Source organism: Falco rusticolus, chromosome 4 (assembly GCF_015220075.1).
Source record: "Falco rusticolus isolate bFalRus1 chromosome 4, bFalRus1.pri, whole genome shotgun sequence".
In the NCBI taxonomy this organism is placed as follows: Eukaryota; Metazoa; Chordata; class Aves; order Falconiformes; family Falconidae; genus Falco; species Falco rusticolus.
Genome location: NC_051190.1, coordinates 70,783,338 through 70,808,027, shown reverse-complemented (window position 1 = coordinate 70,808,027; position 24,690 = coordinate 70,783,338). Strand labels below are relative to the sequence as shown.

At 36.2% G+C, this 24,690-nt stretch overlaps 1 protein-coding gene across 5 annotated transcripts in view; it reads left to right on the top strand.

Annotated features, from left to right (window-relative positions):
- Positions 1-24,690, top strand: part of MLLT10 (MLLT10 histone lysine methyltransferase DOT1L cofactor) — a 136,902-nt gene that overhangs the window by 25,358 nt on the left and 86,854 nt on the right. For all 5 annotated transcript variants that reach the window (XM_037384883.1, XM_037384885.1, XM_037384881.1 and 2 more), the window contains exons 4-6: positions 3,896-3,950; positions 17,475-17,584; positions 23,734-23,837. In XM_037384883.1, the coding sequence (XP_037240780.1) occupies positions 3,896-3,950; positions 17,475-17,584; positions 23,734-23,837 (269 nt within the window). The remainder of the gene's footprint in view (positions 1-3,895; positions 3,951-17,474; positions 17,585-23,733; positions 23,838-24,690) is intronic.

The following is a 24,690-nucleotide window of genomic DNA, read 5'->3' as shown; positions in this document are numbered from 1 at the left end:
ACAACTTTGAGATTGGTTTCACTTTAGTCCTCTACGGGAGACCCTGTAGTCCAAAGCAATTCCTGCTGAGAGTTGCCCTGAGTTCTGCTTGGCCAGAAGCTAGATCAATGAGCTTTGTTCCACCAAAGAGCTGCAAAAAATGAGATGTCCATGTTATACTCTGTCCCTTCCCTTCCTGTCCTTACAGTGTAATTTGCTACAACTTCAGTTCTTCCTACAGCCAGTATTTGTGTCTTCTTCACTCCTTTTCTTCACATCTAATTCAACTGGCTATACCTACAACACCACATGCACTGGTGTCCCTCCCTGCTATAGGACTAGTGCCCCTCAGCACACCAAAGGACGTGGTTATTTTCTTGGGTCACAGTCAGCCTCTTCAGTATTCACATGTGAACTGTCTAACTTGATGATGTTTATCTGAACTGTTGATCCATCATAACAGCTTGCCCTATTTAGGCTGTGATATCTTGTGGGTGTCATGTCCGCCCCTGCTACCCCTTTCCTCCCCCCACCCCCCTGCCCCCAGTTTGTTTAGTAGTTTCCCACAGTATTTTTGAATGTTCAGACAATAAATTTGTGTCAGATCTTTTGCCAGAGCTGAGACTTAGAAGGTACAACTGGAGAAGAGAGCCCTGGCACAGTCTGTGTGCTCAAATATTAGAGACCATCTGTACAGATGGTCAGATTATTCCTTATACTGTGTTGCAGAGATCAAAGCTTTATTCCATCGTAAAAGTTGTAGGTGATGTGACATTTAGTAGAGCAATTCAGCTATTGCTGTTCGCTTAAACTCCAAATTAGCTCCGTCCATAAGTAAGTTGGAAGGAGAAACTATGTAGACAAAACCATTATAGACTTCTGAGATACATGTATACCCAACTATCCCCATTCCTTTGTCCTACAGAATCCTTTGTAACAACATGCATTTAAGCATTTTGAAAGTACCTAAGATTTTTTTTCAGTCACTTTGCAAATTCTCAGCTAAAACTATTACTTTTTTTTTTTTAAATGCTGTGTTACTGTAAGATTTTAGAACTAGTAATAAAGTGTTTTTTTTTTTTTTAAAAAAAAAGATATTTTCTGCCAGGTACTTGTCTCAAGGGATGGGGCACACTGTTCCCACTTGGCAAAGCTACTGGTGTTACTACATGGTGCATATTGAAACTTGGGAGAGCCAAAATGGTTGACAGAATCGGAGAGTGTGGAGCCAGGGAAGGAGCTGGGCTCGTAGCTTGGAGGAGGAAGTGGAAAGTGACACTGTGCGGTGTATTAGCTTACTAGGGTGCTATGTTATTGCAGATTGTAGCCAGAATTCACTGCACCAGAAGCACTCTGTGTCATCAAAGTATCTCTGCACAGTTGCACAGCTCCAGCTTCAAGAAAGCTGAGTGCAGGCATTCTGCTCTCTGCCAGGGAGAAGAATGCTCCACAGAGCTCCCTGCCAGCGAGAAAGATACTCCACAGAGCTCCCTGCACTCAGCTTTTCTTCCGCTGTGCTCTGCTCACTTCTCTGCTTCAGTTTTCTGTCTTGTGTCTTCTCTGACTGGTTGCAGCCAGGGCTGCAGAGGAGTAATGAGGGAAGATGTAATGGACCTATGAGATGCAAGACAAAAAGAAATTAGTTGAAACTGAGCTCTGGTGAGACTGAATAGAGCATGCTTAACTCTTCTGCATAAAGGACTGGTTCAGTTCCTTGCTGCTTAGTGTCCTGTGATAATTTTAATGCTTTTTATTTTGTGGTAAAAGTTTGCCAATTCTTTAATTACTAATATTATTTGCAGTACTATGGCTGCCTGCCTTCAGTTTTGCTGATTGAGCTGATTGTTTGATTATGCTTAAATTGCATCAGTAATATGACCTGAATTAAAAATGTTAAAAAGAAAAAGTTCATTTTGCTCCATTTCACTGATGTGATTTAAGGGGCAGCCCTACAGATACTTGGGTCAGCAGCTGAGGGAGTGGTGGAGGCAGAGATTAATAAGGAAGAGGTGAAGGGAAGAAGAGAACCTCCTAAACTGGTTCTGCCACTAGTGAAAATGTATGTGAAACTTCCACAGGCTTGCAGAGGTGGGGCAATGTAGACTATATTAATAGCTTCCCTTGTCTCAGTGGTAGATGTATCATCTCTGCTCACTGGCCTTAAGCTGCCAGCTCACAACTTTGGGGTGGGAATAAACTTCATTGCGCTGTCACCATCAATATATACCAGGTTTCTTGCTTTGAGAATCTGTTTCAGTGTATGGGGACTTCACTGGAACAAACATACTGCTATTGAGTGTTTCTCAGCACCTAGTATTTAATGTTTGGAGAGATGGAGTGTGAAGATACAGCTCACATACATACTGCATATGTAGGATTTTGTTTAAAATGAACTGATCAGTTCATTTCAGTGGCAAGGAAGTCCTTATAACCTTGACTTCAAAAAAACCCAAACAAAATAGTGTAATGATCTCAGTCTGCAGGCAGCTTACATACGTTTTCAACCATTTTTATCTCTAAATAGATAGAGAACATAGACTTAATGCTGTCTTTCAGTAAATTGCTGATCGTTTTAGTAGGTGAATGTGAGGGAGGGATAAAGCAGAAGACAAAAAGCAGCAATCGTAAAGATTCTTCTAACTGTGTGAAGCTGTCTATATCAATGCACTGAGCAAAAATAATTTAAGAACTTTTTTATTCTACCTTTTGTGAAAGTCACTTTGCTGCTAATATAAATTTTATTACATATTAAGAGGAATAGATAGTCCTCAAGATAAACTTCAGCCATCTGCATTTCAGGAATGGAATTTCTCATTCCTCAAATTTGGACAACCTGTTTCTGAGGCACTTCCAGCATCATAGGCTCCTTTATTTGCTGACTTGGCAGTTAGCTGGTACGGACAATAGTACTGTTCAGGGAACACAAAGATCATCTGTACTGATGCCAGGTGTCCCTCTCCGTTTGAAGGATGTGGTGTTAAGTCTGGATCTGATGATCAGACAGTTCTTTGGTTTCTTGAAAAGCTTGTTAGACTGGTATACTTTGAGTTGTCCCTAATTTGGGAATACATAAAGGTTTTAAGAAGGTCATTCCTAGGTATAGGATCTCCTGTAATGGTGTTCCTTTGCATGTCATTTGGAGCAGTTGAAGTGGAATGGATCTCAAAGCTGTTCCATTTCTGTCGTCTCCAGCATGGTTTGGAATTGGTTCACGCTGCTGTGGGAGCAGAGATAAACTTGCTACTAGGAACTTGATAGAGACAGAAAGATTGTACTGTTGTGATTTTGGTGTATGTCAGAAGAATACGATTTCAAACTGCATGCAGACATGCAGTCTTGGAGAATTTCAAGGGTGAGTCAACTTCTGACCTCCTTTTTCTGAGACAAAGTGGGGCTGGTTTTGGTCTCTCAGGGTAATTGAAAGTCTGCAGAGGCTGTGGAGTCAGCCATAGTATGTGCACCTGTGCTGATTATTATCTATGGCATGTCTTTGTGATTGACCACCTTGGTGAATATAGAGATCCTAGGAGAAGGAAATATGGTAGGGAGTCTTTGGGCTGTGCCCAAGTTTCTTACCAAGCCAGTCTACTCCATGCTACAGTTTTTGGAGGCTTCTCTCCAGAATTCCAGGGTGTGGAATCCAGGAATAAAAATTTGGAGGTAGAACTGCAAGTAGCTTTAATCTATCTATCTATCTATCTATCTATCTCATAGTTTAAAGATCTGGAAGAGAAAGCATTGATCGTGACAAAGTAATATTAATATTCAAGTTAAGATTAAAGGAAAACATACCTATTCACTTCTAAAGAATGGTTGCTTCCTTAATGTCAGCTAACAGTTTTAATGTGTGTGGTTTCTTTTTCAGTGCTGCTATGATCATTCCATTTTTTTATTTTATTTTTGCTTTTTTTCCTAGAGATGTGAATTATGCCCTCATAAGGATGGTGCTTTAAAGAGAACAGATAATGGGGGTAAGTTTTATTCTTATTTTCTGTGAACTCTTATTTTGTAAGAGGGAAAGAAGTCTGTGGAAAGAAAATAATTGCAGGGAACCTAAACATCAATGAAAACACTGGCTAGTTTGGAAAGAGCGAGCTGTTTTACAGTAACCTTTATCTGGCCTATTTAGGTTGAATTAGTTGTGAGAACATCAATCATTATTTTAGTTTTATTTTTAGAAGTTACAATGAAAGAGAAACTGCATTTTAACGTAAGATTTTAATGGGTAAAAAGGGTAAATTTTATGTGTATTTAGTTGGAGTTTGAATGTTTATAGAAAGGTGTTGAAAGTGCACCATTCATGGAGGAAAGTGGAATTTTTATGTCTGTAGCCCACACTGAATGCACCACTGCATTTTCAAAAGATAGCTCTTTCATGCCTGATTTACTAATAGGTTCTGTAACAAAGAAGTTAGAGCTGAAAAGTTGCAGTAATGATTACCTGTTCCTTGTATCTTTCTAATTTCATTGTTCAGGTTATCGTCAGTTCTGCTCCTGCTGAGTAGAACTGCTGGAGAAATTCTCCACTGAATAACCTGTCTTGATTATGTTTATACTTATAGGTGGGTGGTATGAGTGCAAAAATTTAACTTTTCAATAATTTCTGGAATTCCTTCTCTCTTTACTAAATATGTCTAAATTCTTGTCCATCATCTACCTGTAAACAGTTTAGTCATTTTGATACTGAACCCTTTCTGTTGTGAGAGGACAAAGTATGATCAGGATTGTGGATTTCATTTGGACAGTCTGTGTAATTGTATTCTGGAGATTTTATGCTGCATATATAATATTCTGACTAATTTATATCTTAGCTTAGTGTTGATGCAGATTTGCTATTTCTGTTGCAGTTGAGTTGCAGGAACACAGAGCCTTCTTGTGTTCAAGCTGATCGACCCTTGCCCTTGCCTATACTTTGTAAAGTACAGTATACACGCTAGTGTTCACCATTGTAGTGTTTGCTTATCTGAAACATGTTAGTGAACTTCGCGTCATTTGTGAGTGTTGGGAGACTGTATTGAGCCTGTCATCTGTGTCAGTGAAACTACCATCTTAAGTGCCAGCCCATTACTTCAGCCTTAAAACTATTCCTCTCAGACAGGTTGATAATGGCACTGTTGAATTAATTTCTTCAGAAATGGCAGTTGGACCCTTGCTTTTTTTAGGCAGTGAGTAATAAGAAAGCCTCAAACCTCTTGAAATACACAGTAAAATTTGTGAAGTATGAAGTTTCTGATGTGTTTACTGCATTTATACTTGAAGTAGTGTTTGGGAATGCCTTGCTATTCTCTATGGTGATTTTGAAACTTTTTCTTTGCATAAAGTTTTGAGAACATACTTTGACAGTGTGCATCAAAGAGCTGAGCATCCTGTTATCTCTCTTGTAGTTGTATTAATTGTAGTTGTGAATACTTGTCTGAAGGTGAAGTACTGTATAAGATTGAAATTCTTCAAGTTTAAACAGCAAAGATGTTACACTTTATGAACAGTATTGTCCCAACTATAATTTTCATGACTAGCTATTTTCATCAGTGAAAGCTTCATAGTGAAAATTTCATAGCAGAGAAGGCTTAAAAATTTGTACTTCACCTTCTGAAAAGATACCTACCTTAGTAATAGATATTGTCCATGGTGTTGAATACAGCAAATTCAACCTTATGGACCAAATGTCCTTTAAATAACAGCTTTACAGAAGGATGTGAACCTTGGAAAAAATAAACTCCGACTGGTGTTGCATTTCAGAAATCTACATTCTTAACCTGAAGGTTTCCTTTAAAAGAGTTGCCTAACAAGGTATTGTGCTGGCAGAGTTTTGGACTTAAGGAAATACTGTTGAAGGTCATGTAATGGGATTACTGTTCTAAAATTACATTTACAGTAGGTTAATATTTTGTTATAATATATGTTATATATAATTATATCATATAAATACAATTATTATATATAAAATATCACATATATTATATATAATATATAATAATATAATTATATAAAAATATAATAAGGTTAATAATTCCCTTCACATTTTGTTGTGAAGGGAAGTGATAAAAAGATGCAGGTCTTCCTGAAGAAACTTTGAAACAAACATTTCTGATAAAACCTTGGAAGGATCCAGCTTTAGACATTTGTAATTATGGAGTCTTTTCTGTAAGTATAGGAATAATTAAATGGTCTATAGCTTTTCAGAATGACTGAAGAAATTACTGATTTTATGTCAGTGACACAAAGTTATGCTTCTTTCTGCCTTCTGGCAACAGGTAACTGCAGTCTGTAGCCAGAAAACCAAAGCAGTTTTTGTTTTGAATATGCAGATAGCATAGCTCATGCATATGCATGATCTGCTGCTCTAGCAGATTTTTTTTTTTTTTTTTTTTTTTTTTTGTAACAGTCTTCTGGATATTTGCTTTTTAATAGTGTGAAGAAATGTGTTTTGTTTGGGTGTTGAAGATACTGTATTTTCTTTTATGTCAGGAATCTTAGTGTTTTGTGGTCCGCTGAGCTTTTACTAAAGGGTTCCATGATTTTCTTAACCTGCAGTAAGATGCCATTGCTGCAGAGAGGACCCTAGCTATGCATTACTTCCTCCTCCTCTGTGATGGTACTAGCATTTAACATCACCCTCCACCCCCTGCCCCGGGTTCCTTTTCAGCTAAATGAAATCAGTTCCCTGACTCAGCGGACCACGCTAGTGCTGCTATAGGGGAACGGCCAGGACTGTTCTTTTACCAGCGGCCTGTACATTAGCTGTCTTAAGTCGGTTGCACAGCTGTAACTGAAAGCAGCCTATTCTTCCAGCACCTATATATTGGTGTTATCTTGCTTTTAAGAACTTCGGGGCACTGCAAGATATATATGACAAAGTAGTCTGGGAATCAGACTTGCATTGTTGTTAAGTATGACTTACTGATTAGAAAATAGTAGTGGTGCTCTATGGTGTGGTTTTGTTGGTGTGTTGTGGGGTTTTCTGACCCCCCCTACCTCCAAGTGGCATGAGGTTCTTTTGTGTGCATTCTTCCTCCTTCTCCCTCTCCCTTTATCGGCCTGTTCCTGCTTATCTGACTTTCTGGAGATCAGCAGTTCTTTAGATTTGCTTCTTAGGTTTCATATTTTTAGTTGGAGACATCTACTCTGCCTTAGTTGTGCTTATCAGTACAGTTGTTGAGGGTTAATGTTATGTGTTCCAGTATCATCTGTGGCAAATACGGAATTAACAGTTTTCAGTGATACCATAAATACAGTGTTCTTGGAGCAGTACCGTCTGAGACCTTACACAGAACTTGAAAGTGCCAGCCTGAGATGCTAAGAGAAGAGGAGCATATCATGGAGGCCAAACAACATTTCACCTGCTCTCTATTACTGTGAAGTAGATTCTTGGGAGTTTTCTTGTATGACTTCTCAGTATACTTTCCCTGCCTACAAATAATTACGCTCTGGGACTTGTTTAACCAGAACTGGTATTTTTGTGTTTAATGGAAGAGTCCATCACACTATTTATGTGTCCTCTTCTGCGTAAAAGTTTAGTTCCATAATGTTGTGTGGCAAGGCGTTTTGCAGTTGATCTGTACAATATGTCAAGATGTACACTGGTTTGTTTTGAAGCTGTTACCTGACAATTTTATTTGATGCCGCTTGGCACTTGCCAAGGGATAGGACGAGACAAAGAGCAATTATTCAATGTTCACCTTTTCAGTGCTTCTTCTGGCTTTATAGACCTCTGTCATATTCTTCTTTTGTCTCCTTTTCAGGATGAAGAAGCCCAAAGTGGGCATTCCTTGTACAGAAAACTGACCATCCCCTTTCTCCTTCTCTATATGTCTTCCAAATAGCACATAGTCCTTACCAGAGCTGAATGTGAAATTTTAGAGAAGCAAATCTACTGTACGTGATGCTATGGAATCTCTAGACTGCAAAATGATTACAGTATGATTTAGTGTTCCCTAACATAGCCTACTAACGTAATTATGGGTCACCATTTTTTGGTACACATTTTTCTCATTAACTACAGAATGTTTTCACTAGCCTAAGCATTCATGTTACCTTGAAACTAGGATAAATCCTGAAATTGGAATGAAGGCATTGATTTTTAGCAAGGCTTTTGCCTGAAGAATATTCTGAAGATTGGGTGCACTGTTTTCTGCATTTGCTCTGAAAACAGAAGACATGGGTAATTTACATTTTTGCAGCATTAACTGTTTTTACAGCCATAGTTAACTCTTGGCTCTTTGGGTTATTGGAGATGGAATGGGACAAGTGGAAGTTCAGTTATTCTAGATAATAGTGACTGTACTCTGTACTAACCAAGTGGTTTCTAGGCAGTGTTGTGGAAATTTTACGCTTTAGTGTTGGAAATCCATGCAGATGATTCTGCACCAAGTTGCTAGCGTGTCTGGGTCTGGGAGGACTGAAGAGTCATGTAAAGTGCCAGGTGGAAATGACATTTTTTGTTGCCCATAACCACCTTAGGTACACTGGAGAGTACACAGATGCCTGCCTGTTCTTGACTTGGTGATGGTGGGTGCTGTCACTGTAATCAGAACCCGTAGTGAGCTCAAAGAGATAATTCTGTCTGGATTTGAGTGGAATATGTCCTAGTCTGCTTCAGTGTCTGTCCCTCCTGTGTTTTCCATTGTCAGAGACCTGAACTGACCCTGAACAGAAGCAGCTAATGTCTTGTTCTGCATGTTTGTTTGCTTTCTTCATACTGTGAAAATGGTCATTCTGCTCCTGCACTTGTACAGATCTTGGAAACAATACAGTTGGATTTAGCAGAGTGTAGCCTGGACTAATATCTGTGGTGTGGCTTATCGGTCAGCAGCAGGTTATCTGTGCTAAGGATTATTAAGAGTTGACTGTATTTAGCTACATGTTTGATTTAATTAATTTTTTAAGAGTAGTGGTCGGACATTGCACAGTTATGATCAGGGTGATTAAGTTTTGAATACATTTTAATAATTTGGCTGCCTAATATTTGTGACTGTCTTACAGCTATGGTTAATTTTTGTGAATAAGAAATAATCTTTCCTATATGTGGGCTTTGTGGAATTTGTTTTTATATAAACAGGACTTTTCAGTGTTCAGAGGCTGCAGTTCTATAAATTCTGTTATTTACTGTAGTTTTTATTGATTTTTTTAATTGATATTAAAAGTAGAAAAATAGGATTGAGTTGAAAAAGGAACTTTTCTCTTAGAATATATTTATTGACAGAATTCCTTGCTAAGTTTGGTATTCATGTTCATTCAGAGGCACCACTGTGGTTTTAAACACATGACTGTTTTTTTGAAATGAGAAAAACTGATGCGTGTATGAGTTGCTAATTGATTTGCTGTCTTATGTGTAAGAAGGCTGTTGAAAGAGAGGTTAACTTTACTTTTAGTTTTGTACTCTATATGGATTAGTAGTTGGACAAAATATAAACACATTTTTTTTGGAAAACAGAAAAGCAACAAGTGAGCATTTGTTTGAAGATACTTGAGAATTGTTGGCTGTTTGACAGTTTTGGGCCTTTTCCATTCAGTAATGTTTCCTTAACTGTTGCAGTAATTTCCTTTTGGGTTTTTGACACTCAGTGAGGAGGAAATAAAATCACGAGCATTGGAATGTATTATGGTTTTTTTTGAATCCAAATTCTTCTATCTTCTCACAATACTGGGTATGCAGTGTGTTTTTGTGCAAATTGTGCAGTTGTATGTAATACTGTGCATCTCCTATTCAAATAGTTTTCCTACAGTAATCTTGTCCACGATTTTCTGTAAGCCTAGAAGGCTTGATTTTGCTGTACAAGTTGTTACTTTGAAATCTGATTCCACTGGATGATGATCAGGAATGCTGTCTAACAGCATTCTTTGTGTGACTTTTCACCAAGACTTCTTTCATGCAGCTGCTTGGGAAAAAGCCAGTTAACAATGTGGTGGTTTTATGTCATGGTCCAGGCCCTCTTCCCATCCCCAGGGTTAGCGTCGGGGTCTCCCAAGTCTATAAAAACATTATACGCTCAATTTTGCTATCGCTGTTGTTAGTCAGCAGCTCTCACCTTCAAGTTTACTGATCTGATACATTTTCTGGGTATTAATGTCTAAAAATGTGGATGGTATAATGTCATATGTACGCATTCAGGCATACGCATTTTGTAAGAGGTGCTTACCTACAGATGTTGTGGTCCTTTAGTGTTGTGCAGATTTGTAGGGATTTGAATGTGTATTTATTTTTTTTAACTGGGAAAGACATTAAAAATTGATAAACAATTTAAAATATTTTACTAATATACATACTACCATGTAATCTATATTGTGTATTTATTATTTATATTGCTAGTAATCATAATGTATAACTATGACAGATTTTTTTAGAGCTTTAGATAAATATTTATGACACTACTTCCTTATGTTGTATCAAAGGATTTCTTGAGGAAGGGGAAAGAAACTCATTAATGCTTGTAGCATGCCAGATAAAATTATTAAAGCTATTAGCTTACTCAGTGTACCAGTGGAATGTAATCTGAAGCTGTTTTAAAAATGTACTATTTGCTGTGCTGCTGAATGATGATCCAAAGTGAATTTTTCAAATGTACCAATTCTTTGAGGAACAAATTTTGATAAATGGAGAGTTTGGTGAAATTCTATAGCAGGATTCTGTAGGGTGAAGCCTTTGCTTCATAGACAAACTATTGATTTATTTTATCAGAAATTATCCTTCTTTCTATGTACCAATGACTAGCAACCACAGTTGTGAGAGCTCTAGTGGTTAAGTGTGAGCACTTTTTTTACCCAGCTTTGAAAAGACTGGATCAAACAATGCAGTTACAACACTGTATTAACTACAGCAAACTCTAAAACTGTATTTACTAGGGTAAGGAAAATATAGTAACTTAAGATGATAGCTTTATTTTCTGCAAGTTTTATTGTCTTTACAGGAAAGGAAGATCAGGGTCAACATAAAAAAGCATGTGGAATGCCTTCATGGAGAGAGCTTAACTAAAGGCCTACAATAGCATTTATTTTTACCCTCTGGCAAATGGTAACAGTCTTAAGGACATCTTGCTGTATTCACCTTTCAGAGTGGGACAGAGCTGAGTCTTGGGGTCAGTCAGCAGATCTGATAGTTGTGGAAACTGAGGGTGCAATTTCCTGTAATCTAGAACAGCTGTTGACCTCTGCTGAGCAGAGTGGCCTGTAGTTATCCCATGGGTGGCTGTTTCTGCACTGGTAGTTTTGTGTATGGTAATCACACCGCCTCAGTGTGGGTTGTATCAACTTATTTACTGATTGTACTGGAAAGGTAAACTTCTGTTATCCCACAAGTTTAGTAATCGGGTGAATAAAATATTGTACTCTGCTACATGGCAAGCTTATACTATGTGGATAGGCCAAGGAGGCACTGTTGAAAGTGAACAGTAAGGTGAGACCTTACCTTTTAGTGGCAGCCCACGGTTGAAATGAATTGAGATATATCCTTAAATTACAACCTGGAGCAACCATGATAAGAAATGAACTAACATTTCAAAAGGAAATGTTTTTCCATGCTAGAATAATTCCTTCACTTGATTTAGGAGTGAGCTGTAGTTTTAAGCAAAGTAGAATTTCCTTAGTGAGTTATAATGGACTCTTCAAGAACTACACAAAACACATAAACAAATTCTACTCTGGAATTGGTGCACAGTTAGGAGACGGTGATGACATTCCGGAGCTCTCCTGTGGGACCAGACTGACACTATGGTTGGATCTTGGTGTGAGTTTGTGATTCTGGCCTCTGCAGTCTGGTACTGCTTTGCAGTACAGCTTTAACATTGATTGTAGTTAAGTAGAGGCCCTAGTGTAGTGCCTACTCTGTGTCTTTTAGATCACAAGCTATAGGTGGGCTTCTCTTGATTTGGATAGTAGGATGGACTACAAGTTTGTTGCTGTTACTTTATTATGAAGTAAAAATTCTAAAAGTAAGGCTTCAAAATTTGTACTGTAAGATTTAACGGTACTATGAATTGATTGACAGTGACAGTGCTTTTGTGAATCAGGTTTTGAACACTTAAGCAGTAGTTTTAAAGGCATAAAATTAGGTGGATAATGTACTATGTATTTTTTATCTTCTTGGATTTCCTTCATTAATTTTTAGATTACTTCAGTAGAGTTTGGTTCTAGTTACAGAGTTCTTTGTTGGCAACAGTCTTTTGTTTGCTGATGGTGAAATTATTAGGAGCTACTTGTTGTCACATTAGGATAACAGATGAACTGTTTACTTTTGGTTAGGATTACAGAAGCTGAGTTTTGTTACTCTGAATGTTAATGAATAATGTATATTCAAATTATATATGCTAAGTATGTACTGCTAGGCTTTCAATGAACTAAAAATCTGTTAGGAACCTGAAATAAAAATCTCAGCAAAAGATTAGTAAAACTTGGATAGATTCTGTGCTAGTAATTAAACATTTTGCATGTCAGAGAGAAACACAAAAATTGGAAAAACTCAGTAGTGTGTCTGAGGGATGAATCAAAAAGGACTCAAGTCAAAAGCTGGAAGTTTCATAAGACAATTTTAAACTCTGAAGGCTTTTCAGCGTGAATCTCCAATTTATTATGATATTGGATAAAACTGTTTTAATTATTATTGTTATCAAAGTAGATCTTGGAATTGGTTTATATGTGGTTTTGATGTTGTTTTGATGTTGGTTAGAGTTGTTTCCCAAGATCTCTTCAAAGGAAAGTGTCTTAGCTATGCTTGTGTGATGTTATCTTAGAAAGCATGGTGCATTTTTTTTTTTTTTTAAGGTAAGCAGCATTTGCCAAAGTTATTGGACTTGAAAGCACAGTTGAAGTAAATATTTTTGATTTTAATTTATCTCACCAGTAAGTTGTTTCTAATAAGTAACAATCAAAACCAGATTCTGGATAGAAGCATTGATTGTTGTAGAATATTGGATTGTTTAAAGCAAAAGAGGCAGTGAACCTGCCAGCCCACGGTAGTCTTCTGTATTTTTTTCCCTGTCACTTCAGAGAAAGCAGTGCTGATAAGAATACACAGAAACTAGCAAACTCAGGGGCTGATTTGGCTCCTTGTAATAAATTTCTTAATTTCTTGTTTTTAAGCTAAAGCCCAAGTTTATTTTAAAATAAGCAAGCCAGGCATTGTCATCTAGTAAAAATACTATTATTGAGAAAGCACATAGGTCAAATGGCCACCCTCTCAAAGACTGAAAAATAGGAAGTTAAGTAAGGGGGGTAGGGGAATTCTGAGGGTAGGGAAAATTTAAAGAACATTTTGCAAGATGCCGGTTCCAGCATTTTCAAAAACATGAGGCCTGTGCCCCTCCGTCCCGCCTCCTGTTAAAGTTGTCCTGAAAGGGAGATGAAAGCAAAAGTAAATTGAGTAAATAAGCAATTCAGTGGGAATAGTAAGAGTTTGTTAGCAATTACTGTAAATTTTATACGTAAAATTAAAAGAAGTGAGAAATAAGTCTGTGGCCAGTTGTTTGGATGCCAACCATGCACAACCAAAGTGAATGGAAGCTTATAATTGATTAAAATAGTAAAGGTTATGGTTTATACAGATGGTTTTAGCAAATTCATTTGGAACAAAAGTGATCTGAAAAATGGTATGAGTGCCTGGCTAAGTCTGTTGAAATTAAGAAAAGTCAGAGTATCTTGTTGTTATTTTTGTGTGGTGTTTTGGGTGAAGAGGAATGGCGATAAAATAATTTTCAGTTTCAACAGAAACTAGTGAGAATGTTTTAAGTGTTATTGAACGTGTAGAACAGTGCTTCTGGAGTTGTTTTTTATTAAGTCTAAAAGATGGGTTTACAACAGTATCTTTCACACTTAAACAGTGGGAAAGCTCAAAAAGACTGGATTTTTAATGATGGGGTTTTTCATGGGGGGGGTCGGAGGGGGGAGAGAGGAGGAGAGATGTGTGGTTGCTGAAGTTCATAGTTGCCTAAGAATAACGTAGCAAGTGATTTGAATAGGAAATTTACAGTGTAGTCTTTATGGCTTAGTGGAGTTAATTGAAAAAGATGTATTTTAATTTAGTTTTAAGTATCATGAATCCTTATAAATGCTTCCTTCTTTTATCCACTGTATGCACAGTTTTGATGGGTATCTGTTTAGGATGTTTCATTATCCCTGCAGACAAAGTAGGCAATTGTCATCCAGTAAAAAATAGTAGACAAAAGCAACTCAACTCTGAACATGACAGTAGGTATTTTATTCTGTTGGGATTCAGAGCTCTGTGCTCTACTTCAGAGTAGTTGTCTAAAATGAGAAGGAAGTGGCAGTGGAGGACGGGAGAGGCATTTTCTCACTGTGTTGTATAGTTGAGTCCTTTTCGTTGCAGAAAATGGTTAAGAGTCTAGTCTGCTTGTATGCTAGTAGCTCCTTCTTCCATCAATGAGAGACAGAGGAAAGCTATCATGCTTTGTTTTGCTGTAGGCGTCCTTACGTGCTTACTCTTCGTAGCAGTGGTGACTAGTCTTTTGATGCTTAGGGAAAAGGTGATGGTTGTTTGCTTCCTTGTCTGTATTCCTCCACTACTATCTTGCCCTTATATGGTGAAACTGAATCTTCTTGACCTACCTTAAGTTGAGAAGTTTTGTAGAGGAGACCTTATTGAGTTTTCTGAAGATGGAGATTCCACAGCACCTTTAGGCAACCAATCTGTAACCACACTTGTTATGGAAAAATGTCATCCTTATTCTTTCTTCAGGGAGAGCTGCTGAACCTCTGCCTCTTTTGGTTCTTCCGGGTGAGCTGTTGTGCTCTGACAATTTTGTTTCTTGACCAGTAAAACTTTGGACAAAAGAACATTTAAGCAGTTGTGTATGGAGTCTCTGAGCCCTAGTGGGAGCTGGTGCTGGAGTTAGGCTTCTTTTATGTTGTAAGCATTTGAGGCTGGTAATGTAAAGATGCTGCACACTCCCCTAGAGTTAAAGTTTTAGTGAACAGGTTGTGAATTTTCAGCAAGGTTGGATTATCTGGGATCTAAGGATGCCACACGGCAACCAATGGAAAAGGTCCCTGGTCCTCAGTTCCCTGGGTGCTTGTTGACTGCTTGTTCAACAAGTGTATTAGTGATGTGGTAGTTCATTTATTTCATTATACAGATGCTGCTTTTGTTTTCATGAAAGTGTGCTATTGCCAACACCTATTCTGGGTGTATTTTGCTCTCTGTATTTTGGAAATCGGAATATATTAAGCTTTTAGGTTTAATTTGTTTTGATAGTGTAGGAGTGGTTGTTAAAGTTACTTCTGAAACTGGTTTCTTGTAGTGAAAATAATTTGCTTACCAAAATTGCAGTTGGCTTAAGTGATTTTTTTTTTTTTTTTTATGTCTCTGGTATATTTTGTATATTTACGTGATAATTTTCCATTATAAGTAAGTATAACTGGAGTACAGGCTTCATTACATCTGAAGTAAAAGCTTTTGCCATCTGTTTATGTGTAACTAACTGAAGAAGGTTTTTTTTCAAAATTTTAGTGTCACTTTTCTACTGGTTTAGTGGGTTTATTACATGAATAGTGTTTCTACATGAGTTAATTTGTTGAGAGATTTAAAGATAAATATTCACCATTAACACTGTGTTAACGTTTATTTATCTGCCTTTAGTAAGATGACTCTGGTTTAGGGCAGTTTGCAAGTTTTACAGAAGTCCTTATAAACGCTTATTCCCTGAAGATACTTCAAGCAGAGAACAGAAAGACTGTGATTTTTATAGCTTTTTTTCAGTCTGTTAATGACAATTTTAAATGGTCTGTGGAAGTAGTTTTAAAAGCAGCTCATGTTAGGAAGTTTGTACTTTCTTTTCCCTACTCTTGTATTAGTGTGATGCTTCTTCTTGTGTGGAGTAATTCTACAAACTATTTGTGAATAAAATGATGAAGTAGCAGTGTTTAATTGTAGATGAAATACTAGAATGATACATGTTACGTTCACTATGAATGTTGATGATGATGATAGTTATGTGTGTGTGCTCTTCATTTTCTATATAACTACCAATTGAGTAAATGGGGGAGGGGGGGACACTAATTAGTTGGAAGCAACTACAAATGATTTGTGCTTTAAGAAAAGAACGAAAAGCACGTATGCAATTCCAGATACTAAATACTATTCCAGAGTCTCAACAATACTATTTGTAAGTACAACTTTGTTTCGCTCAGTTCAAGAGTCAACGTATGGTTGGGTGAAGAAATTAAGAACCTTTAGATTCAGTAGAGTAGTTACAAAGAGAAAATACAAGATGAAAACAAAACTCAGAAGGTCTGCAGCGAGGCAGTATGGTGGGTTTTGTGTGTGATTTCTTGTTGTTGTATTTTTTTAAAAAAACAACTATAGGATGCATTTGTACAACGATAATTTACTTTGTTTACCTAATCTAATAATCTACTAGATTATCTAATTATGTAACTCTGACATTTTGTGTCCTTAATATTTGCATATAAGTAAGCTTGGACAGAAGGAAAGCACAATTACTTTTAAGGTGTACTTGAAGGTCTGGTGACAAAAGATTTCAGTTTTCCTCTTGGGGAAGAACAGAATTCACACTAAATGATTAGCCACACCAAACTGACTTTCAGGTGGCGTAGCACTATACTATGCAGTGTTACTTTTGTAATCCTATTATTAGGGTCAGTATATTAATATGTTGTGTTAGCTATATAGCAGCTTCTGCTAAATTTACTGTTAGGGCAGACTGTCCTCCACTGAAACAATCTAACAATTCTTCAGGATCTTATTATTCAAAAAAGGCCTGAAATTAGTAGGTTTCTTTTTGAATTGGTGTTTTCCCCTCCTCCTCTATCCAACTGAATGTCAGACAATTAGGTATATTTACTTACTGAAATGTTACTTAGCATATTGTGCTATAACAACTGAGCATTTATTGATGACCCCAAGTTAATAAGTTAGAACAGGACTGGATATAGGAGTTGGTATTCCTACGAAAAAGATGAGTTGGCCATACATTCAAAGAAGAAAAAGAAGAGATTTGATAGAAGGTGTGTGTGTGTGTGTTTTGGATTTCTTTTTCTATAGAAAGAAAACAGGAGTCTAGTCAAATTAGAATGACTTTGTTTAAATAAAAAGTATACGCAGAAGTCTTAAATGATGGTAATGCGTGCATAAATATTATTTTGTTCAGATGGTATTTCCCCTTTTGCAGGAATTTGCATAGCTTTTATGTGATGACTGTGTTAACCCAAGAGGTTTAAAGAAATAATCCATTTTTCCATTTGTGTGTCACTGTTTGTACAGATCATTATTCAGTTGAGAATTTATAAAAGTAATACTCCATGAAATCCAAATGCTAAACTTAAAAATGTATTAGAGCTCGTCTAAACTTTGGATAATATAAAATGACATGTAAACATGACTTAGGTAACTTATGTCTGTAATATTCCAAATAGTTAAAATAGTCCATAGAAAAAAAGTGTTGTAAAAGGTTCTTTGTACTATAATTGAAATGTCCTTTGAGCTTCGAGAATACATTAAAATTAAATACAATTATAACTTTTTGTAGGTTGGGCTCATGTGGTTTGTGCTCTGTACATTCCCGAGGTGCAGTTTGCAAATGTTTCTACAATGGAACCTATCGTGTTGCAGTCTGTTCCTCATGATCGTTATAATAAGGTATAATTATATGTCTTTTTATCTATATCTAATGTATTTATTTTAAAACTTGTGAGCTTTAATAATCTTATTAGAATGCAGTTTAAATAAAATTCATAAATGTATGCAGTAATGTTGCATTTTTTTTGCTATGACTTTATGATAAATTCAAGAATTAAGAAAGCTATGTTACTAAATTAAGCTGTAAGGTTATGTGCCATGCCTCATTATTCTTTTACAGATTGGAGACTGTTTTGTTAATTTTAAAAATATCGTTATCTTTGAATAACAGTTTATTTTGAAAGGAATGTGAAGTATTTCCTATAGGTTAAAATGTGATTATTGCTTATTTGAAATGTTGTTATTAATTACCACCAAGTCCTACTGTTTTAAGAATTGATATGTCCATAAACATATCTTTTTAGGAAGAAAAGCTATGATAATATATTCAGGCAAAAGCTTGCTGACTTTTGCCTTTGTAAACAATATTCTCGTTAGTAGGATTATTTGCTTACAGGAGAACTGCTTCTAAGTAAGTGTCAGTGAGATGGAATGTTTTATAAATTGTGGGGAGACTTTATTAAAAAAAAACACGCAAGTTATAATAACTTATTAATGTTCTATATTGATAGTTACATTCTTCTGTTTTACTTGTGCTACCTCTTCCTCACTAAACTACATACTCCTTCGTTTTTCGCCTTCTGTAGGCAGCAAGCTGTCTGAATTTCTGATTAGTTTTATTACTAATTTATTTTAAGTTAATTTTAAAATTAATTAAAAACTAAGTTTATTTTTCTTGTGGTGTTCTTTTTACCTCTAGTTTCTTTCTTTCACTTTATTTTATGGTGGTTTGTGGATGCTGGGGTAAAAGAGGAATAGGCTATGTTAGAAAAGAATGAGAGAAAGAAGGCACATACCACCTTTTAAAGTTCTTTCTACAAGGAAACCAGTCCTGTTCATGTTGTCTGTGACACACCACACCCCCCCCTGCCCCCTTTACATCTCTGATTTATGCTCCCTGTTTTCTTATCCTTTTTTCATGCTTAGGTCTTTTCCTTATCTGTTTCAGATTCTTACAATTGCTATCAGTATGTTTTGCCCATCTTATTTACCAGTGTATCTGAAAAGTCAGGAGTCAAACTCAAGGTTCTTCTCATGCTTTCTCATTACGTACTACCTGAGCACCTGTATTGGCTTCCTTCTGCATTGGCAAGAACATGCAACAGTGAGATGAAGTGCAGAAGTAATAAAACTTTTGTGCTTGGATACAAAGTAGTACAGATTTGCTGTAGTGGATGAGTTTATTTGCTCTCTTTCCTCAACTCTGGGCCAACAGCACATCTGTTTTCTCATTTTTCCTTGAATAGTAGTCACAATGTGTTTTATGGTGTGTGCGGTTTTTTGGTTTTTTTTTTTTTTTTTAATTGGTAGTGGTTCTTTCCTCAGGTGCTTCAAATATTTCATGGAACACTTTGGATTTTGTTTTATCTTGTACCGTTTCCATTGATTGCAGTTGATACTGGATAAGTAAATCTTTGTAACTTCAAAAAGTGTACCCTGCATATTTTAATATTACTTGTTCACAAAGTCCATTGTTGGTCTCTGTCCTTAGTTTTTAATTCCATTTTGTTACAACTAAAGTTTCTTCTTTCTTGAACTGATTTTTTTTCTAAATATATGGTATATAGTTGCTTTTTACTGCAAAAATACCATGATTTTTTTTCCTGCTTGCTAGATAATTACTAGTGCCATACAGATCATGTTGATAGAATTCTTGGTGTTGTCTAGATCTTAGTTTTCTGCAGTTTTGGTGGGTGTTCTGCTTCAGGCCCATTTTCCATGTTAACTAACAGTCAGCCTAAAACTATTTTCATACAGACCACTACAGTATATTGTAAAATATAATGAAATCTATATCAGAAATTTCAAGGTTTGGGGTCATATCTCTAGCCTGCAAAATTTTTTTTTGTTTTGTTTTTTTCTCTCTTTTTACAGAACTTAGCTTTTGTTGTCTTTTATTTTGCCTACAGTTCAGGGAATCAAATAAATGCCTGTAGTGCCGTTGCTGCAGCAAACCTCCTGAAACCAATCTAACTTCACTGCCAACAGCAGTCTGGTTGTTAACAGCACAGAATTTAAGAGGCAGTCACTGACAGGGACTCTCCCAGCTTTCTTGGTGAATCTGTAGCCAGTGCCGAGTTTGGTACTGCTGTGGCTAAACTGCTACCAGTTCCTGATTAGGCTAGTTTCCAGCAATACCCCCAAACCCAATACAACTACTAGCCTGCAATAATTTCACCACCCCCACCCCCCACCAGGGCTTTGCTATTCAGTATACATTGTGTTTATTTAAATGATACATTTTTCTACATCAGAAACTTTGTAAAGTGTGTAACTCTGACTATCAATTTGGGAGGAAATGGGAAAGAAAAGTTGTTTTTTTTTTTTGACAAGTAGATAAGACAAACGGTTCTTAAAACATCTGTTGTACAATTGTGAACAAATGTAAACATGTAATTAGGCAAAAAATGACTACAGTGGTTTCTCTTTTTAGAGAGGCTTAGTGCTAATTTCTTTCTGTCTGTCAACTTAGGTTGGAATAGGGTGATTTTAAGAAAGATTTTATTTCCTGTGAAGTCCTAAATAATTATGTGTGTGTGGCTGGATGCATATATATAGAATGCTAGCATATGCAATTGCGGGAAAATTACCGTAAGGGAGAATTTATACTGTAGTCTTTTAAAATAAAAACAAACATCATTGAAGTTTTGCCAGGAGATAGTACTCAACTTACACAGTTTTTTTTCTGTGCACTTTTTTCTTTATTGAACACTTCAAAACATGCAATATTACAAAGTACAGTAATCTTAAATACAAGAAGAAACACAGTGGACAACAAAACAAGACTTGTCAGTGCAAAATTTGGCTGCTATTTCCCTGATACTTATGTGCTTCTGGGATAAAACCCATCGCATTAGAGAGTGAATCCTCTGAATGACTAGTGGGTTAACTAACAGGAAAGCTCTTACACAGTCGCTTCCAAAAAGAAATGGACTAGTAGTTGCTCTCGTATTTAGTAGATATGTGTTATTCCTTGGATGGTTATGCATGGATATCTATTTAGTTTATGTGAGCTTTGTTTGTCTTTTTCAGGTTCATTTGAAAGTACGTGAAAAAAGCCATAATTATATTCAATTAGGAATCTCTTTGAAGAACTAATCAAAAATAAGTGCATTTTGAGTTTCTGGACCTGCCTAGTAGTAAAGGCAGCTGTTACACTTTTATTTCAGTATTTAGTGCGACAGTGAGAAATTTCTGTACAACTCCTAGGTTTGAATCTGTAAGCATGGAATGCTGTTGGGTAGTTGTTACGAGTAAACTATTTCTCCAATTACTTTTTGTTTTATAAGGTTTTTCTTGCCTCACCTTCTGCTTTTGCAAAGAAGGTTTATGTTTTGAATCTTTGGAAGAAAAATGTTGACAGAAACATAAAGGCAGCTTTGCAAAATGTGTATTTTGCCATTATTGAAGCTGAGATACTTGTGGATTTTTTTGAGTAAAGTTTCCTTGCTGAGTCAAAAGATTTGTGTAATGTTTTGCTTATTTTCCAGTGAGTTTGAGATAAGTTGTGAGTACTGTCTTCCCTTAAGAGCTCTGAAGAGCAGTGCTGCTTTAGGTGGTGGGACACAGAGAGTTTCAGAGGAAATGTAGCAACTGCATGAGTTTGCAAATGTGTGAAGGTCATAATTTTTCTGCTTTGTGAAAGGAAGAGAAACGTTCTCAGGCTTCTGGAATTGTTTGTGTGTCCAAGAGAAGGTACAAGTATGAGAAGCTCAGGTTTAGAGAGAACTTACTGTCCATGTTGGAATGGGAAGGTGAACCTTCTCTGGCCCCATTTCATGTGGAAAATTACAAAAAGATTTTATAGTTCTTATGACTGTTATAGGAAGGATAGAAGTTCACTGAGCTGGTTAAAATGGGTAGGCAGTCCACCATGTCATGTTTAAACTTGTTCATAACTTAGCTGGTTGGTTGTTATTCTTCAGTCCTGTTACTGTAAATTAGTTTAAGGGGTCCTGAATGACAGACCCTAAATGTAGTATGTAGTGTTGAAAAACAGGGCCTACATCCTTACTAAATTGAATGCTTATATTTTCCTTCTGAGCTTCAGTGGGGAAAAAAAAATCACATATCTTAAGGCAGAACTCTGAAAAAACAGAACAGTAAATGGAACTTGAGTTTTATGGGGTCTGTTGAACTTTCTCTTTATAGAGGTACCTTACTTTTGAAGTAGCTTACACTTAATATAGTTACTCAGATTAGGTTGATAGATCTTGACCTTGTTTATTCCTAAAAGCTAAATGTGTCAGTCAGGTCATAGTATGGAAAACTGAATAGCAGCCAGTCTCAGACCCTGTCAAACAACTGAATTATCTGTGTGCACTACCTTGATGTACAAAGGGAGCAAGGCAAAGAATTGAGTAGCATTATCCCCTTTCTGATACTTCAAATGTTAGGATACAAAGTATGATTTTAGGATATGTGAGCTGTTAGGTTGAATGCTTTTTAAAAGTCCTGTGGACTTATACAAGAATGACTCACCAACCCTGGAGTCTTGCGTGTTAATGAAAATGCTTTAATTGGCTGATGCCTCATGTTAAACGTTATTCTAAATACCTTGGTAAAAGGTTGTTCTGATCTCAGAATTTCACTCATTTTCATGTCTTTCTAAGTAATAATAGTTTTGCATTATACCCTTCTTATTTTTTATTTCAGTGGTATCTTGGTCCATTTTTCTTAAAGTGTATTTTCTACTACCCATCATGGTTGATGTTATTTTTATTTATTATTCTACTCATTCTCTGCTTCGTTGAAGGGAGGTTGTGATACAATTGCAGTAAAACAGTTACAGTTTAAAGGTAGACTTTTTTTTTTGAGAAGAAATAAAAAGTTTCTCCCTTCTCATCTTAAGATCTTTTAATGGGATTTCTACAGAGATAGTAGTGTGTCATTGATGTCAGCTACCTCAGTAAGGTTCTCTCATGTAAAAAGAGACACTTGACTGCCATAATACTGGAGGATACTTCCAGTAAGAATCTATTCTTAAATAGTTAAGTTTTACACATAAATATGATATGATCTCTAAATGGCCTTCCAGTAATCAGGACAGTAAAAAATAGAAACAGGTGTAGTTTTCCCTGATGTTTCTCCCTGAAACGCTGGTGAGAGATTGTAGTGATGTCTAGTATAATAGTGAGCTTCCATACAGCATGTATTCATGTTTATTGGCTACGTGTTTAAAAAAACCCCAACAAAACAAACAACAGTGTATTGAATAATGAGAAAGATTCTGGATTCTTTTTGTCTTGGTGTTGTTTTTGAAAATACTAAAAATTAGCATAGTATCTCAGTAAAACAGATAAATTGATGGAAATGCTTTTCAGGTACTAGACAGGTTGTTTTTATTTTAGATTATTTTTGAGGTTGAAATGGGTTTGAAATACTAAATCAAGCTTTGTTTACAGAAGGTTCTTGCTTCTTTAGTTTGTAAGATGTTTATGGGGCTGTCCAAGTTACGCTGAAATTAAAACAGTGTTCTGTCAAATACCATATTTAATTAAAGGTAACTGAGCATCATATGAATATTGAAGCATGCTATGAGACTTGGGAAAACTCTCTACACCAAGTGTATGAATAAAATTTTAAGTTTGCAGTTTTTCTGTATGTAATTTTATAGGCATATGCATGTATGCCATACAGTATCTTGTACTCAGTCTAATTTGATGTTTCTGAATGCCACAAATACAGGTAGTGTTAAATGAATTAAAATAATTGTGACCTGAAAGGACATAAACACAAACTTGAAAACAGGAAAATCTTGAAGCCCAATGCTATTAACCTTTGGCTGTTCAACCGTTTGACTAGTTGAATAGCAGTATAGAATTTAAGTATATGAGTATTTGTACTGCTTTACTGTTGATGAGTGCTACACAGGTCCCAAGTGTCTACCAGGTGATCTCCTATTGCAAACGAACATAATTAGTCTTTTATAAAGAAGTTCTCATATAAGCTAGCTGCAAAATCCAGTAGTTCTCAACCTAGAATCTCCTCTGAGAACACAGAATTTATCTGTATGCTTCTTATCATGTTAAGTATTTTCTCTTTGATAGACATGCTATATCTGTGATGAACAAGGAAGAGAAAGTAAAGCAGCCACTGGTGCTTGTATGACATGTAATAAACATGGATGTCGACAAGCTTTTCATGTAACGTGGTAAGTATATTTTATTACTTAACATCTCTGATGTTCCATAAAGAATTGATGCACACAAAGTAATTGAATGAACTCTTCAGTATATTTCTGAGTAAAGAAATAAAAGTGGTTTGTGTAGGAATACCGAACTTCATTATAATAGAGTTTACTAACAATCTGGCAGTAGCAGCATAGACATTGCTGTGACCTGCAAAAGGTGTCTGATAGTACTCCTTTGGGTCATACTAAATGCTGTGTGCTCCTGTGAATAAGTTAGTGTGGTTTTTTTTTGGCTGTTATGTTATTTTTCTTAAGATTATATTTTATAGGATATAGGAATGTGAAAACATTGCTTGTTTACCTGTTAAGTGATTTGATGTTTACTTTTGGTAAATTGGTGGGAAAAATCATTGAGCTATGCATGAAAATATACTAGACTCAACCCTTCTGGTACAGATTTCCAAACATTTGGGGGTAATTCACCTCACTGATTTTATCTAAATGGTACAAATCTAACCTGAACTATTAATTTAGGTTTCATGTGTAGCTGTTGGAGAAAATGAGCTGTGTCTATCATCTTGATTCATTCCAGTTACTTAAGTTTGCTTGCATTCAGGAGACACTTGTCTCATTTTATAAAAACTTCTAAAAGAAGCTGGATAATTAGATTAAACCACATGTCAACAGGTAAAAGGAGGCAAAAGGAGTTCCACCCCAAAATTTACAGGCTTTACTTTTTTATTGAAATTCAACTGAAGCTATTTTGCAATAGATAGATAGCAGATTTACACAGAATGTCTACCTGTGTAATCTGTGGATTTACCCGTGTGTTTTATGAGTGCCCCAGTATGCTGCTTCATGACCAGCTCAGTCA